The sequence below is a fragment of the Haemaphysalis longicornis genome, unplaced genomic scaffold (genome assembly GCF_048455015.1).
Source record: "Haemaphysalis longicornis isolate Haplotype H1 unplaced genomic scaffold, Haemaphysalis longicornis Haplotype H1 scaffold_4, whole genome shotgun sequence".
Lineage (NCBI taxonomy): Eukaryota > Metazoa > Arthropoda > Arachnida > Ixodida > Ixodidae > Haemaphysalis > Haemaphysalis longicornis.
Window position 1 is genome coordinate 10,343,694 of NW_027526361.1, and position 16,454 is coordinate 10,360,147.

The 16,454-nt window shown below is 49.6% G+C and overlaps 1 protein-coding gene across 2 annotated transcripts in view; it reads left to right on the plus strand.

Annotated features, from left to right (window-relative positions):
* LOC144178228 (dopamine D2-like receptor) overlaps positions 1-14,832 on the plus strand; it is a 773,504-nt gene extending 758,672 nt beyond the window's left edge. For both annotated transcript variants that reach the window (XM_077705925.1, XM_077705924.1), the window contains one exon: positions 13,187-14,832. In XM_077705925.1, coding sequence (XP_077562051.1) covers positions 13,187-13,407 — 221 coding nt within the window. In that variant the 3' untranslated portion in view covers positions 13,408-14,832. The remainder of the gene's footprint in view (positions 1-13,186) is intronic.
* The last annotated feature ends 1,622 nt before the right edge of the window (positions 14,833-16,454 follow it).

Below are 16,454 nucleotides of genomic sequence, written 5' to 3' on the forward strand. Positions count from 1 at the left end.
GGGGGGTAAAGCGAGCTCCGAGACCGTACGAATCGTGGGAGCTGACATGATACAATTCCCATGGTTTCCTGAGCAATTTTATTCAGCCCTCTCAAAAGTTGTTCCGTAATTATTTAACTAAAACAATGAACTGAAGCAAAATGGTTACACATAATTGCCTCAGTAATTAAAACTATAGCTCTATAAAAAGCTTTTAGTGTAATTTAGCTCTGATTAGCGAACAAAGAGTAAGTGTGTAGTTAAGTTTTGGTTTAGATTTTCTTCAAGTGTGCTAGGAAGTGACGAGGTCCTTGCGCCTGACTTGCGCAGTGTGTTGTGCAGTCTCCAGCTCAGGTCTGCTTTATTGCAAAACGTGTACAACTGGAACAACTCGGATGCACGCGCTGAGCAACTGCCTCTCCGGGCGCTTGCGAGGCCGTCATTCTTTTCTTCACGTTAAGCACCTTATCAATTGCCCCTGAACTGACGCCGGAGCAGCGATTCCGATTTGAACTTGACTACCGCAAGTTCACTACAGGCTACGGAGTGGCAGCCAGCGGTCGTTCCCGTTGTAAGAGAAATGAAAGGAGCTTTTATAATCGTTGCTTTTCAGTTGTTCTGTTCATGGAACTTTATACAGCTCTGCGTGCCTCGAACTTTCGCGCATACGTTCGTGAAGGTAGAACGAAATAGGTAACGAAATGCGCTTTCGTTTTTTAATCAGTCACAATAAGTCAATGTTCTCTACTCGCGCGCTCTGTGCGGCAAATTCGAGCTTGCGCGCAAGGGTTGTGTGAGCGTTGCCGCATCTTGCTCAAATAGTCTCAGTACATATAAGTCACACGCTAAACCGAAAACACGTTGGATAAATTAACTACGCAATGCTGTCGACGCCGCCTACACAAACTCCGCCTGGCCAGCGGGCCGCCATGTTACAATTTCTCCCGGCATGCTTCGCTAGTCGGACGCGGAAACGCCACAGCAGCACGTTGCCAGATTAATATGCATCGCTTTCGCCGTTTTTAGTAACTAAAATCTCCGCTGGCAACCTTAAAATTGTTGTATCATGTCTGCCACTGTGTGTCGTACGCATGGAAGAACGAAAGTGGTCGTACGGTTCCAATCATGGAGGAAAAAGCTTTTTTTTCCTCCATGGTTCCAATGCATTGGCTCAGCGGCGCGCTTTCCTATAGAGTCAGTATATTATCTCTATGCCAGCAACTCGAACGCCATTCCGCTGAATAACCTTAACTTTGCTGCGAAAAGAGGGAACATTCGCAAATTGACTCAGAAACGCAGGAGTTTTCGTTTTCACCGAAATGTAGGATGAACTCGCTCGTGCCGTCCAGAGAGTAGCTTTGTCTCAGCAATTGAAACGTGGTACAGTTAAGCCTGGATATAAGGAAGTTGACAAAAGTTTGCAATTTTTAGTTACATCCAGGTTGTCGTTACGTGCAGGTTTCAAGTTCAGGCTTGCGTGAATGAAGCAGAAACCAAATCAGAATGGTAGACATCAGCGAAGGTGAAATCACCCTTTAAGGATTTATTTCACAGTGAAGAACTGCGTCATTTGCGTCTGCTGCTTTTGCACGAGCCTAGGCATTACACTGCGCTCCATAAAAGCGAGGTCACTTGCCCCCATATTAACAAACATAAGTATTACGTTTGCCGCACTTTTTGGTTCAAACGCGTTTCAAGAACTAAACATATGCTCGAAGGGCGAATTTCCGCAAACTTGTTGCTCTTTTTCTCACTCACAGTTATTGAGTGCATGGAAAAAGTTATTCAGCTGGAATTATGTGCCGGGCGGCGGCGGCATTTAAAAATAGGAGCTTGTCTTGAAAAAAGAAAACTTTTCATTTTCTGGCAGCAGGACTCATCACCGGGGAACCGACGCCACAGATGGCAATGAAGGCGCGCTACTACATGCCGAGAAGCAAGCCTAGCAGCTCGAAACTTGACTCTCAAACCAACACCGCACTTCTCGTGTAAACGCACGGTTATTTTCGGCACGGGCGAATAAAATAAAATGTGCACCCTATTGAAGTGTAGTTAACTCTTGCCACCTGGTGTCACACTACACAAACAAAACCTAAAGTTAGTGCTGCGTTAGTCCTGAGATGGCTCTAGCCGCTCTTTTCATTATCATCATCATGACGAATTTTGTTTTTGTGGATTCTAGGCATTTTCATAGCTGCTGGCTCTTTAAAGTAGGGTTAGTATTCGGTAAATTAGTGCATTTCTCCGGTGATTTTTCAGTAAAAGTGCAAAAAGCAATGACTTATCAGCTTAGTGAGTTCGTTACATCCAGGTTTACCGCCGCTACGCCTTCGTTACAGAGAGGTCGCAAACACACGGGCTTCTATGGCGGCCGTGATGGGGAATTGAAAAACTTCGTTAAACCCAGGAATTCGCTACACAGAGGTTCGTTGCATCCAGGTTTAACTGTAGTTCTAAAAATCGTAACCGGCGAGCAAATCACCTAAAGACGGAAGGCCTGGATCGGTAGAAATACAGCATAAATTAGTTTAATGTATAAGTTATAAAGTGTAAATTCGTTCTACAACCCGGAAACAATTTTTAGCTACGCGAAGCTTCGACATGATCGAAATACCGAAACTTTTAAGGCGAACATCGCACGTTACAAACATTTAAAAAATACAGTAACCATTTTATAATTATACAGACACGTAGTATAGGAAGTTTTGGAGAAAGAAAGCAGCAAGCTCGTTTATTCGAATCCCTGTATCGATGAGGATTTCGCGCATGCCGCGTCAGTTGAAGTCAGCTGAATGCGCCCGTCGCCTTCTTCGCACATTTTGGGCTGCGCGTTGTCCGACTAGTTTGTCATCTGAAGCAGGCCGCGTTTTCATGCGAATAATTTTCCAATTCTTCTTTCGAATTTAAATGCCTGTCCCTATGTATTGTCCGCAGGAGAGGTGCCCAATGCGCTGAACGTACCTACCGTCTAGGAAGAGACGTCCGCTAATAGATAGCCTGAAAACATAGCTCGGAGGAGCGCCTAACAAGAAGCCTTCATTGTTGAAATCTCATTGACATCATCTTTAATTGCTGGCATCTGGAGTGCAATGCCCGTTAAAACGATTTTTAATGTTCGTTTTCTGCCGCTTCTCCGTCTCAGAGCATTCGATGCAACTTAAGCCCCCACATCGCGTGTTCTTTCGCAGCCCAGTCGGGATTCTCGCAAGTTCAGCGCGCTAACCATGCCAGCGCCGAAACTATTCCTGCTCTCGTTTTTGTGCGTGCGTGCGTGCGTGTGTGTCTCTGTGTCTGTACAACTTTGCCGGCAGCGACGCTCCCTCGTCCGACCCTACGCTCGCGCACCGGTAATAACGTAGCCACACATAGACAGAAACCCCGGGCGGGCCGAGCATGTGGCGGCGCGTACGGCGTACAGAAACCCGCGCGTGCTCGACATAGCTTCACGCCGCTCGCTGGAGCTCATCGGACGTCCGGATCACGTCGTCCGCACTGATGCCCGGGCCGCTTATTGGACTGGGGTGCTGTAACGCCGTCACGTCCTTGCTGCAAGTGTCCAGTGGCGCCAGCGCGCCCTCTTTCACTACCGCCGCCACCTCATCAGCGGCCCTTGTCTTCGATGCTCTTTCGCGAGGACAACTTTTAGCGCCGCATCGCGCAACAGTCGCAAATCCATGGACCATCTCCTCGACGCTCTCTCTTATGTCCTAATTAGAAGTGCTTCGGCTGAATGACTCGTTTTACTCTGGTGGCGATGGTGAGGTGTGCAGATGCATGGAGGCTGTTTTGTACACGGAATGATGGCGGTGGTGGTAGTGTTTCAATGTCCCCTTCACACCAGGGTGGTACCAAGTGTCAGCTCACCGTAGAAGCTAATGCCTCTTCAGTATGCTGCCCCTGCAGCGGCTGTACCAAGTAAATTAATTCCTTTTCCTTGTAACAGTGTTCCAGGTGGGTCTTCTGTCGTCACCTGCGGCCTGCCTTGCAAGCACTGATGAAGCCATCCCACCGCTGCGGCCAACTTGTGCGTGAGCTAAACGCATTGCACACACTAGGCTACGAGACGGGCACCGAATCTCGCTTCAATGGCTACCAGGTCATTCCGGCATCCAGGGGAATGTCATCTCTGACGCAGCAGCGAAAGAGGCGCACAATCTGCCTGTGTCTATTGGAATACCGTATTCCAGACAAGACGGAAGTACGACCGTGAATGCGCTTGGATTTGAAACTGCAGTCATCAGCTTGGCAGGACCCTCTTAAGACACCCTTGCCTCTGCACGCGATTGACCCTCAGTGCAATTTCCAGTTTCCGCGAGGTCTGCAAAAGAAAACTGAGGGTGTCCTTCACCGACTACGCCTGAACGTTGCCTTCGCGGGTAGTTTTCTTTTTAAGATAGGCTGGGCGGACTCGCCATTGTGCTCTGTGAGAGACGGCATACAGCATGTCTTGTGTTACTGCCCGAAGCATACAACTCAACGCGAAACAGCTAAAAGAACTCTAGTGCGACTGCTATGAGGACACTCTTTAGAGCTGCGTCACTTTCTTGGTCCGTGGCAAAATCACGCTGACGCGGCGCGAGGGACAAAGGCTCTCTTAACTTTTCTGTCTGACACGGGACTAACCGATGTTCTTTAAACATGGGATCCTCAGATTTTTTCTCCTAGTGCTGTAATTTTTTTCTACGTTCCGAACTGATTTTACTTTCTTCTCCCTCTTATTCATTGTTGGTGCGCACTTCTTCCCCTCTTCTTTTTTTCCCCCTCACTATGTTCACCCCCTTCTGAAGTAGCAAGCCCCGCCGTTTGTGGGGCTAACCTCTTCAGTATTCATTAAAGCTCTCTCTCTCTCTCTCTCTCTCTCTCTCTCTCTCTCTCTCTCTCTCTCTCTCTCTCTCTCTCTCTCTCTCTCTCTCTCTCTCTCGTCCTTTACGCGTGCGTTTTCTTTTACGCTCAAGCTTCAAGATAAGCGGAGAGTGGCGCATTCCCCTACACGTTTACGCGCTCTGGAAACCGCTACTGCAGACGCCAGGGTTTCGCGTGAAGCTCCCGGGGTTCGTCAAGTAGGCTAGCTATTTGGCCCTCTCCACGTGTGGTTGCTTCGTTAGCAATTAGCTAGTTGTCGGCCGTAGCCAGTGACAGCACCGGGCGCGGGAACCAAGTTGATGGCGTTTCGTACGGGGATCATGGGGGATGCGGAGTGTTCGCTGCTTCCCGTGAGGCGCACGCGAACCATATCTGTTCAGTTTTTGACAAACGGCAAAGGCGCGCTGGAAACCGTATCTCATTCCTGCACGTGTGTCTTCCGCATGAGCGCCTCGTCTGGGAAAGTCAGAAGCCGACGAGCTAGAAGAGAGGTGGATGAAGAGATTGCCGGAAGAAAAAGGCACGTGAAGGTAGAGAGGAGGACTGATAGGGGTTCGAAAACGGAAGAGGCGCTACTCGCACGGTCCAAGGTGAAAACGAATGCCCCTGAGAAAGAAAACTCAAAACAGAAGCACGCCCCTCCTCGCTTCCCTCCAGGAAGAAGCCGTCGTGAATTTCTGGATACTACAGATGCGTGGGTACGACGTGGACACGTGCACAGCCAGCTACCGATCACGTGCACACCACCGGTCGAGGGCACGCCGCAGCAAGCCCCGTGCGCGAGCTGAACAAGACCGGCAAAAGGCGCGGGCGAGGTGCGTACAGGAGGCTTGCTTGTTACCCACGTTCACGAAATTATTCGCTAGTGCTGCGTGATAGCCAAGTGAGATGGGCAGTTATGCTCAGTTGCTGGCGTGTTATCCGATTTCACCCCATGATTTCTCTCCTTTGTTGTCTCTCGACTAGTCCAAGAAAAAAAATCAACGTCACCCATCAAGCTATCCTAGAAAATCTTAACCAGACTCCCTGCGGATCCAGAGCTTTCACCTATGTCGGAGCCTTTCTCAGCAACCGTACAGCCACCATCAAAACTGGGCTGTTCGTGTCACCGACATTTAATACGCCCGCCAAAGGTACGCCCCAGGGCTCTGTAATTTCTCCTTTGCTTTTTAATATTGCGCTACTGACACCCCGCACAACCTAATGCAATACCAAATCTGAAGCACGCATTGTATGCAATGACTTAACACTCTGTACAGCTAAAGGTTCCAGCGGGGAGCAGCAAGACGCCCTACAACAGGCGGTGGATGGAACCATCTCATACCTTCAACCCAGGGGACTAACATGTGAGCCTTCTAAATCAGCAGTCTTCATTCTCAGGGCAAGAACGTGAGGACGTCCACCCCAGCGCACTCCGGACCCAGACGTCACAATTTTCGGGCAGCCCATTCCCAAAGTGCGAACACTTATAATTTTTTGGCGTGCCTTTCCACAATGATGGTTCGGGTTCGGCCCTGTTACCGCAACATCACAAAACCGTGACGCAACTCACCCACCTCATACGCCAAATCCGAGGCCAAAAACACGGTCTCATCGTAAGTGGCACGTTCTGATTGGTGCAACCCCTCCTACTTAGCCGGATAACATACGTGACTCCCTTTATTGCCCTCAAACCTCAAGAGATCAGCAAGCTGGACGCGCTCATACGAAAAACACACAAAAAGGCCTTAGGCCTCTCCACTTAAACCTCCAATGAAAAACTACTGCGGTTGGGGCTACACAACACTCTTCAAGAGCTACTTGAAGCCCAGCGAAATTCACAACTTTATCGCCTAACACTTACTCCTACAGGGAGGAAGGTGCTTCATGACATCGGAAGACCAGGCCCAAACACCAACGACTTACCTCAACGAATCCCGCTACACATACGCCAGAAACTCAAGGCTGCTCCCATTCCCGAACATATGCACCCAGCCTTTAATCGAGGCCTGCGTGAGGCAAGGGTCCGCCAGCTTACGAAGAAATATGCAGACGACTGTGATACCCGATACACGGATATCGCTCAGAATCCCAAGATACCCTGGTCACATTCGATTCCAAAGGAGAAATTGCCACAGCAGCAACGTACCATGACTTATCCACAAGATCGGCAGAAGCTCTAGCTATAGCCCATGCAACCACCACTCACCACAATCAACCCTATTTTACCATCATCTCGGACCGTCAGGAAGCCTGCCGATTGTACCAAGCTGGGCTGGCACCACTAGAGGCCATCCCCATCCTACAGCGATTGCCTGAAGACATAGAAGTGCATAGAAGTAACCATTATCTGGACTCCTGGCCACTCGGGTGTTGTTGGGAACGAAGCGGCACACACTGTCGCCCGAGAACTCCACTCCCGGGCATTCCCACCCTCAACACAACCTTCCCTGAGAGGCACGGGCCGTGAACCCGCCCACCTGGCACCCCTCGACAACAGCTACAGCTCGCTCTTGTCACATTACACCCTCACGAGAAGAACGCATCCCCCCCACCCCACCACCACCACGCGTTATCTAACTACGAAGCATATATATACCGCAGGCAAACTGAACCCTTTTACAACCAGACACACACACACGCACATCTCCATCCATATATCCGTACAACTGCCCGCACTGCGACAGTCCTCTCTCAACCTATCACCTCGTCTACTCCTGCACACGCAACCCTGACCCCGTCCCCTCACCTTCCCCTGAGCAGTGGGAGTCTGCGCTGACCAGCTCGGCACCGGAGCGTCAAAAAGCCCTGGTGCAACGAGCCCTGGAATCAGCAAAGGCTCGAGGTTTTTTGGACGTAGGAAGCAGACCACCACACCAACGCTCACTCCCGTCCTTTTAATCAAAATGTTTATTACTCCTCCCCCTCTACCAAATTTGTCGTTAAATGAGTAAGTGGTTATTTTTACTTGATTTTCACAGCAATAAACCCAGTAAAGTTTCCAGGTTACGCTGAAAATATAATCTCTCGTAGGCTGACGTCGTGGTCCAAAGAATATACGAGCCGATTCAAATAAACACGTTTCGCGAGGTAGCTGCCGAAACGATGGATCGGCAGCGCGCACGCTACTGGAAAAAGGGTCCATTTAATCAATGTTGTTGTATTTTCTAGTTCTATGTTTTTTCGGAAAGTCGCCTACGTATATCGAGCATCCAGTACTTAGCAGCATGACATGAACTTGTTTCTTTAGTTCAAAGCTTCCACAAGTTTGCAAGCTAGCTTTTGCAGTTTTTGTTTGGTACGTTTATCTCGCTTTGCACATTGTCAACTGGTACCGTGGTGGCATTAAAGTTGTTTGGCCGAAGCAAACTGCCGCACCGCCCCTGCTACATAAATGAGCGTGCGAAGGCTTGCCTCTCAGACATTACCGCCGTGCAGGGGCAGCTAGGGCTTCACCGCCAAGAGAAAGACAGGCCTTGCGGTTAAACAACGCTCAGAACGGAGGCCGCGTGCCTTCGCCATTTTGATGGCTTGATGTCAGGAAATGATACGCACGTTAAACATCGACGGCAGGAACCTCAAAAGGCAAACGCAGGTGAAGCTACGAAGGAGTAACGCCTGCTTCTACATCTGCGCAGCAGCAATGGCAAAGGGTCGACGCACACACGTCCGAACCACTGCCCACGGCTCCGCTGGGACGACTCGGGTGCGCTTGTTAGCGATCGAGGCATGGGCGACAATGGGCGGCGTAATGAACCTCCGTTTAAGGACCCGCGGGGCGTCCCCGGCCCTTATGCCCATGTGCAGGGTGCCTGCCTCGTTCGGCGCTGTTGGTATTCTCCCACAGATCCACTGCGTAAATACAGAGCGTTGCTGTGTCCACTGCAGTGTTTTCGTCTGTTGTATCTGTGACGTCACTGTTTTCTGGCGCCTTTGTGCGTGCTTGGCCTGGCGAATATGCGACGCGACCTTCGTCGTTACGCGTCTCTTTCTCTTCCCGCCCTTCCGAGTCGTTTCTGTTCGGACTTATTTGCGAACACCACTGCGAACCAAGCTCCAAACACGATCTTCGGCACGGCATAGGGTCGAGGCGACTGGTATATACACACAAGCACGCACGCACACACCGCACGCAGATTATATATTGTTACGTGACGCTCCAAATACAGGCGAACGACGAAAACGACGAGAGACACTGGACGGTGCTCGGTTCGAGAAAGAAGAGGAGAAGGTTGATCGGTCAGCTTGCAAACTGTTCGTTTATGCGCTGCTGCGTTAGACCATCGCAGATTGTGTGAATAACGCAAATACGCCTCATTTTAAATGCAGAGCATTTCAGTAACTCACGATGTCACCCGCGTTGACGTCCGTTGTCGTAGTCCGCACCCCTCCCCCTACACTATATAAAAAAAAAATACTATCCGGCGCCTGGTTTCGATCCCTCGACCCTGCGGGCGGAACGCAATGTACATGGTGCTCTACCCACTGCGCCACAAAGCCGACACAGAATGGGAGGCTACGAACGCGCCTTATATCCTTGACTCATTAATACTATCCGGCGCCTGGTTTCGATCTCTCGACCCTGCGGGCGGAACGCAATGTACATGGTGCTCTACCCACTGCGCCACAAAGCCGACACAGAATGGGAGGCTACGAACGCGCCTTATGTCCTGGACTCATTCAAACTACGTCAAAAAGCTGCTGATACAACGCATTCACTACCACCAACTCCCCAAACACTAAACGTTAACGCAATACACCCACCCCCTATGCGACGCATTTACTCGAGTCCCCCTCGCGGGGAGATGGGCCCAATTTTTTTATCCTAACAAAAACCCCTGAAGAAGAAAGGTTCTCCTTTCGAAACTGTTGGGAACAATAAAACCCTTGTTCAGTGTTTTCCAAGTGTCTGCACCAAAGTTTTGACCTATATATATATATATATATATATATATATATATATATATATATATATATATATATATATATATATATATATATCTATATATATATATATATATATATATATATATATATATATATACATATATATATATATATATATATACGTGTGTGTGTGAGAGAGAGAGAGAGAGAAAAAGCGGGTTACAGAGGAACTGTGCGACATTTTCGCGAATTATGTAGGCTCTGCTACTTTCTTGTGGAAAGGACAAGCGAGGCTGTTGCAAAGTGCCTCACTCTTTCGTGTTGCGACGTGCCACTTATAACGAGTAAAATAACTGAAAGAAATTGCTGCTGTTTGCCTTTTTATATTTAATCCGCCTTATGACCCGTGCACACTAGCAAGATGACGCTGTCGCATACTGTGGGTGACCCTACAGTGAGAAGAGGTGCCTTGAATATGGTGGAGCGTCCACGGTTCCGCATAGCTATAGAGCTTCCGCCCCTGGCCATTTCCCAGCGTCCGCTAATGAACGTGGACGCAACACGAAGCGTGTGCTGACGGCATGGTGCCGCAGCAGCAGTGAAACAGGCGTCCGTAGTAGTGGCGGCGCGGTCGGTAGTTGCAAACCAAGGGACTGTGGTCGCGGTGCAGGCAGAGATGGCCCAGGGGAGCTGTAGAGCTGCGCCGCGCCATGGTCAGTCGGGCCAACACTGTGTTAACCTATTCATTTCCTTTATATGTTTGTACTATCATGATAAATTGAAATATGAACAACGGAGCGTGTGGCTTTCCGTACAGGCCGCGGATCCTTGCGACGTGCCGCGTGTGCGCAGTGCGAAGATGTTACGAGAGTTTGTGTCCAACGTGGATATAGAAATACCGTGGTTCGGCGCGTATATTTATTTTATTTTTTATTTCGTGCTGAGCGCCCAACGGACGATGGAAATACGATGGTCTTTCGATATAAAGGCCGGTCACGACCTCTCGTAACTTGTTCGCATTGCGCATGCGCGGCCCGTCGCCAGGATGCGCGGCATCTACTGAAAGCCACGCGCTCCGTTGTTCATATTTCAATTTATCATGATATATATACATACTGCGGCGCTTTAAGTAAGGGCTATGGCAGGAGTCAGTGTAGTATGGTACGAAAGACGAAAGGGCCACAATTGAAATACAATTGAAACGGCCGCTTTTATTCAATAGAATGCGCACTTAGAATGAAAATTAAAAACACGCTGCAATAAAAAAAAGCACTTATCTTTGGGTTGCAGCGTACGCGGAGAAACGGTAACCGCCATTATACAATCGAATGTGTGGGCAGTAGGGACGGAGCCCTGTTTCAATAATTCAAAAAAAAAAAAGTTGTTTCATTGCCAGCTTCAATAAGAAACGCTGCACTCCTCCGTCTTACGGCGACGACGGTTGAACGCGAAGCTTTCTCGTCAGGGATTCTTCGGTTATCGTCTGAGTCTGGACTTCGACTCGTTGAACTTTGACTCGTACTCACACGCAGTTCTGACTTTTTATCGCAGCGGCTTCGGCTTTGAGCTTTCTTCATTTGATTTCGCAGGACGGAAGCTTCGCGTTCAACCATCGTCGTCCTCAGGCGGAGGGGAACATGATCTTTCTAATTTTGCACTGCCATGAAGCCGTCTCCAAATCCAAACTGCTTCGACCGTGCCGAAATGGTGCATTCGGGTGGACGTCGGCTTCATGGAGACCCAGGTTCCAGTCCGACCACGGGGAGCATTTTTCAAGGCGCCTGATGTGCCTTCGCTTTTGATTATCATCGTTATGCGAAACCCTTTGTGTAAAGTTGGCCTTCCTGCAGTGCGTTTTGGGGACGGGACGGTCGCCATCAGTGAGGCAAAGAAAGCTTCGATTTAAAAAAAAAACTAAATTTAAATGCATGTAGGCGAAAAGGCACGGCCGTAGTGGCGTCAGATGAAATGAGTTGCTTCTTTTGCACGGAATCAATTTTTTGAATTTCGCCTTTCCTAGATGGATGCGGAAACACCGAGAATATATTTAAAAGATTACGAATGAGTAATTTCTACATAAGTAATTGAGTTTCAGGTGGTGCGGTTCAGAGACTGCGTTGAAGGTAGCCGAGGTCTCATTAAATATTCGGTTCAGACTGGCATTATATGTTTGGACTAAGAGAGTTTAGTCACGCCAAGGTATTTATACTCCAAAACCCTTTGAAATCATTGAAAGTGTAGTTGAAAACTGAAGTTCGCGTTGTGGTATTAAAAAAAACATTATGACAGGGTAAATTACAGTTCTTGAGTTCCTTTAGGAATGCACCGCCGTGTTTTCCTTTCGTCATGAGGGACGAGGTAGACTCCGAGTAGCAACTACGTGCACTTTATGTACAAAGAATATACGCGCCAACTAGAAAGCGCCCACTGTGGGGCTTTCGACACGCTTGCCGTGCTCAAGCCGGCGTCGTCGTAACTTCTTGCCGCGACGAAGCGCTAGATGCACAGCAAAAGACCTTCTTCCTCTCACCCGACCGAAGATGAATATCCTGGGCGAGGGAAGGGGCAAAAATAAAAGAAAACCCAGAAGCAGCAAACAATTGGGCGGACATATCTGCGTGTGGTCACTGACCACTTTGCTCAAAGAGAGCCGCATCCCCTGTCCAAGGCTGGACGCGGACATGCTTGCTCCCGGCGCGCCGCATCGCGTCTTGCCGACTTGTTAACACTCCGACGTCCCTTCATTTGCGTCTTGGGGGGGGGGGGGGGGGGGGCCTGTACACACACACACACACACACACACACACACACACACACACACACACACGCACACGCACACGCACGCACGCACACGCACACGCACGCACGCGCACGCACGCGCACACACACGCACACACACACACACACACACACACACACACACACACACACACACACACACACACACACGCACGCACGCGCACGCACGCGCGCACACAAACGAAATGAAAGAACGCCGTCCGTGGCAAAACCTTACAGACAGTCATACTGAAGTTAATATTCATCCTCCAAGCGCAAAAAGTAGTAAACGAGTCATTAAGCCGGTGGTGATCCTGAAGTACCGCAGTGGTGTTATATATACACAACACAGCCATCGGGGTAAAGGCGTAATTGTAAATAGTAGTTTGCGGAAAGTCACTAATGCAAGTAAAAAAAACGACAAAGGATTAAGAACAGAGCCTTGCCGTGCGCCGGATGCGTCGTTAACTAAATGTGAATCAGCCGAACGAAAGCTAACGTACGGGACTCGTTGTGACAGGAAATTGGCAATTAGTGTTACTAGACCGGAGCTACCATGACTCTGAGTTGTGCTGGGCAGGGTAGCGCCCTGTTAGTTCTCCTCCGTGCCTGCGCGGGCGGATGACTCCCGCAGAAAACACATTCAGTGCCTTGCTGTTAAAACGTATACCAAGGTGATGCCCGCTCGCTCTCGTCGCAGGGGTGTTCCTCATCTGCTGGGTGCCCTTCTTCACGTGCAACGTGGTGGACGCGGTGTGCATGAAGCTGCAGAGCACCGACTGCCACCTGGGGGTCACCGTCTTCCTGCTCACCACGTGGCTGGGCTACGTGAACAGCTGCGTGAACCCGGTCATCTACACCATCTTCAACCCCGAGTTCCGGAAGGCCTTCAAGAAGATCCTCATGGAGCCCGTCAAGTGAACCGCCGCTCAACAGGGACAGACCGACAACGGTGCTGTGTGCCAAAGTAAAGCTCCCCGGCCGGAGGAGTCGCGCCCGTCGCTTGAGGACCACGTGACTGTGGACACGTGCTGCGCGTGGATGTGCTCCGCGCGTCGCCGTACTCCATTCTAGTTCGTGCTACCTTGTCTCCTCTCGTGTCTCTAGCCGTTGCTTCTCTTCCGTCGTCGTAGCTGCACACTCAAAAACGCCAACGAGGAAGTCAACAAGAAGGGGACCTTGCCCTCGTATGCCGGTGCGTCCACGAACCTCGACAGCGAAGGCACGCCCACACGTCGAGCAAAGCAGAATTAAAAGCACGTCTAGCTGCGAGAAATAGGGACGCAACACCCGCACACTCAGTTGCTCTATGTCAGCATGAAGAAAGTGCGTCTTGCCCGCGCCGATTGTTCTCGCTTGTGATCAACATAAACGTTCGGCCCTCGAGTGGGGCAAGCGTACGTGGAAGTGTTTAACAAAACTGTCCTCTGGTGGTTGTTGTGTCAAAAGTTCTGTCGTGGTCGTTGTAACCGTATTCTAACGATGCAAGGTCGTACGGCAGGTCGAGGGGAGGCGCCTCATCCGCTTCGAAGCCACGACGAACTGCGGAACGAAACCGACGCGCCAGCCGACTTTAGCGACGACCTTTGCGGGATTTGTGTCTGAGCAGAATTGAAAAAAGGAGCTTGCTGTCGCCGACGCAACCCGGTCTTCCGCTCAGTGGCTGCTGTCGCATCTATCGTAAAGCAACGCTTACTCCTGTTGTTGACGTGCTATATGCGTTGCTGCATGCCAGCAGCTTTTAACTATCTTCCGCTCTCTACGTGTACGTACACTTCGGGGTATGCGCAGTATTGTGGTTGCAGCCTGTAAAATGTAGCTCATTCGACGCACTTGTTTTTTTTTTTTTTTTCTTTTTTGCATGAATGAGAGTATCACGTTATTGCTTCACGGCCCGAGTAAACTTGTGAAGTCCTTGGTTGGTATCGGGGCCATCAACAGTTCCTTCGACTACAGTCCGCGCACTAACGTTCTTTTTTTTATATAGATATTGCCAAAGAAAATTTCCTTTGGGCGTAAGATAATAAGGAACTCATGCCAAATGAACGGTTCCTATACGTATGCGTGCCGAGTTGATGTGCATGCTTTATGAGCCCGACGTGCTGGTTTTGAGGCCTCTCACGAGCACACCCCAAGAACTCCTCATTCACTTTATTTTGTGCAACTTGAGAAAAAATCATTTCATTTTCGAGAAGCGGTGGCAATGTGAGGTGAGCGCCACAGAAGCCAAACTATTTGATCTCTCTAGAGCAGGGGTCGGCAACCTTTTGAGGTGGAGGACCGAGTTGCATGAAGCCGACACGGCCGAGGGCCGTACGGCAAATCGGGCAGGAGGGGAGGGGGGGGGGGGGGGGGGGGGGGCTTGGTAAGCAAAAAGAAAAAAATTCAGCGAGTTGACAATGATATTTCGCGATAATCTGGCTAAGTGTGAATGAAGGTGGGGGACAATGCCCACACGAAGCGATCGATTCTCTGTTCTTGTGTCCCGTCTAACCCCATGTGGGGTCAAAACTGGCCTGTTGGCCTTCAGATAGGAAGGGACAGGAGGAGGGGTGGGCTTCTGATGACGCGCTGGGGCCGCATAAAACTGCCCGGCGGGGCGCATGCGGCCCGCGGGCCGCAGGCTTCCGGCCCCTGCTCAAGAGGAGTGATTCAGGGTACCTTGCACACGTGCAAAAAACAAAAATAAAACCAACCTCCAGACGCATCGCCAAAGCACACATTGCCTGGCATGTCTTAATTTCATTTAAAAAAAAAGCACCGGGAATTTCTAACCTCCGACATTTTCAATGTCGCAATGTCTTGCGAACGTGTCTCAAACGAAGATCATTTTCTAATACATATTTTAGAGAGGCGATCAACTGCAAGGCTCGATGTCTGGCAGTGGACTGTTGCAAAGCGGATTGTCGAGGTTTGGTCATGTCTGTACTTGTGCATACGTACATGTAGTCCAGGAAGCGAAATGTCTTGTTTTGGTTTGTTTTCCTAGGCGCATCAGGTCATGCAGTGGCCGTGACATATCTATCGGAATGGGGTGAAGGTAGGGGGCGCTACGATGCGGGAAAGAGCACGTCCAAAACCGTGCTCACGACCCGCCAACGAACGCTGTATTATTCCCACAGCAGCCCTTCAGACTCTGCCATGTCGGCGCTCGGTTTCTTTTGTCCTTCCTCCAACTACGTAAGTGACGCTGCCAGACTGCACGCTGTGTGCCGGGATATTTCCTTGCGCGTGACTGGTACGTGCGTATAACGTCTGGCTGCCCTGTGTATTGAGCACACACGGGCAGCTTTCCACTCGTTATGTCTTACAGTCTGCTACACTGTTCAACTTCTAAAAAAACTACTCGCTGCAATCTCCATTTTTTGTTACTATTGTGATAGTTTATGTGTATAAAGAGACATGACGGATATAATATAAATATATAAATATATACATAAGAATAAATATAATATACCTAAATATGTGAACACGCTAGCGATGGCAGTGTTTATGAATGTCTAAGAGGACAAAGGGAACGAATATAAATTTGTTCATCAAACCACGATGTGACTGTTTCTTTTGGTCCACGACATTGTGCGTCATCAAGGACAGCTTACGGGTACACTGCTTCAGGGCTGCTAAAAACACTGCAAGTCAAGTGCGAGAGGCGTGTTTCTGCGGTCGCTTGCGGTGAAACAAACTCAATTTATTTCGCTATCGCTATTTAAAAAAAACTTATCATCAAAAAATCCAGTGTGCATTTAAAATCCATCCATACGAGAACTTGAGGCGACCTTTTCAAACCGCCATTTTGAGGGCAAGTTGGGTTACGAGACGCGCAACTCTCCAATCGGCGCACTCTGCGTTGGCGGAGTCTGACTCTTGCGCCAATACGCGGAATGACGCGCCGACAGCGGCGGTATCAAGGCACTCAAATGTCGAAATGTTTCTGGCTGGGTCGCTTTAAGAAATTTAGGTTCACAGCA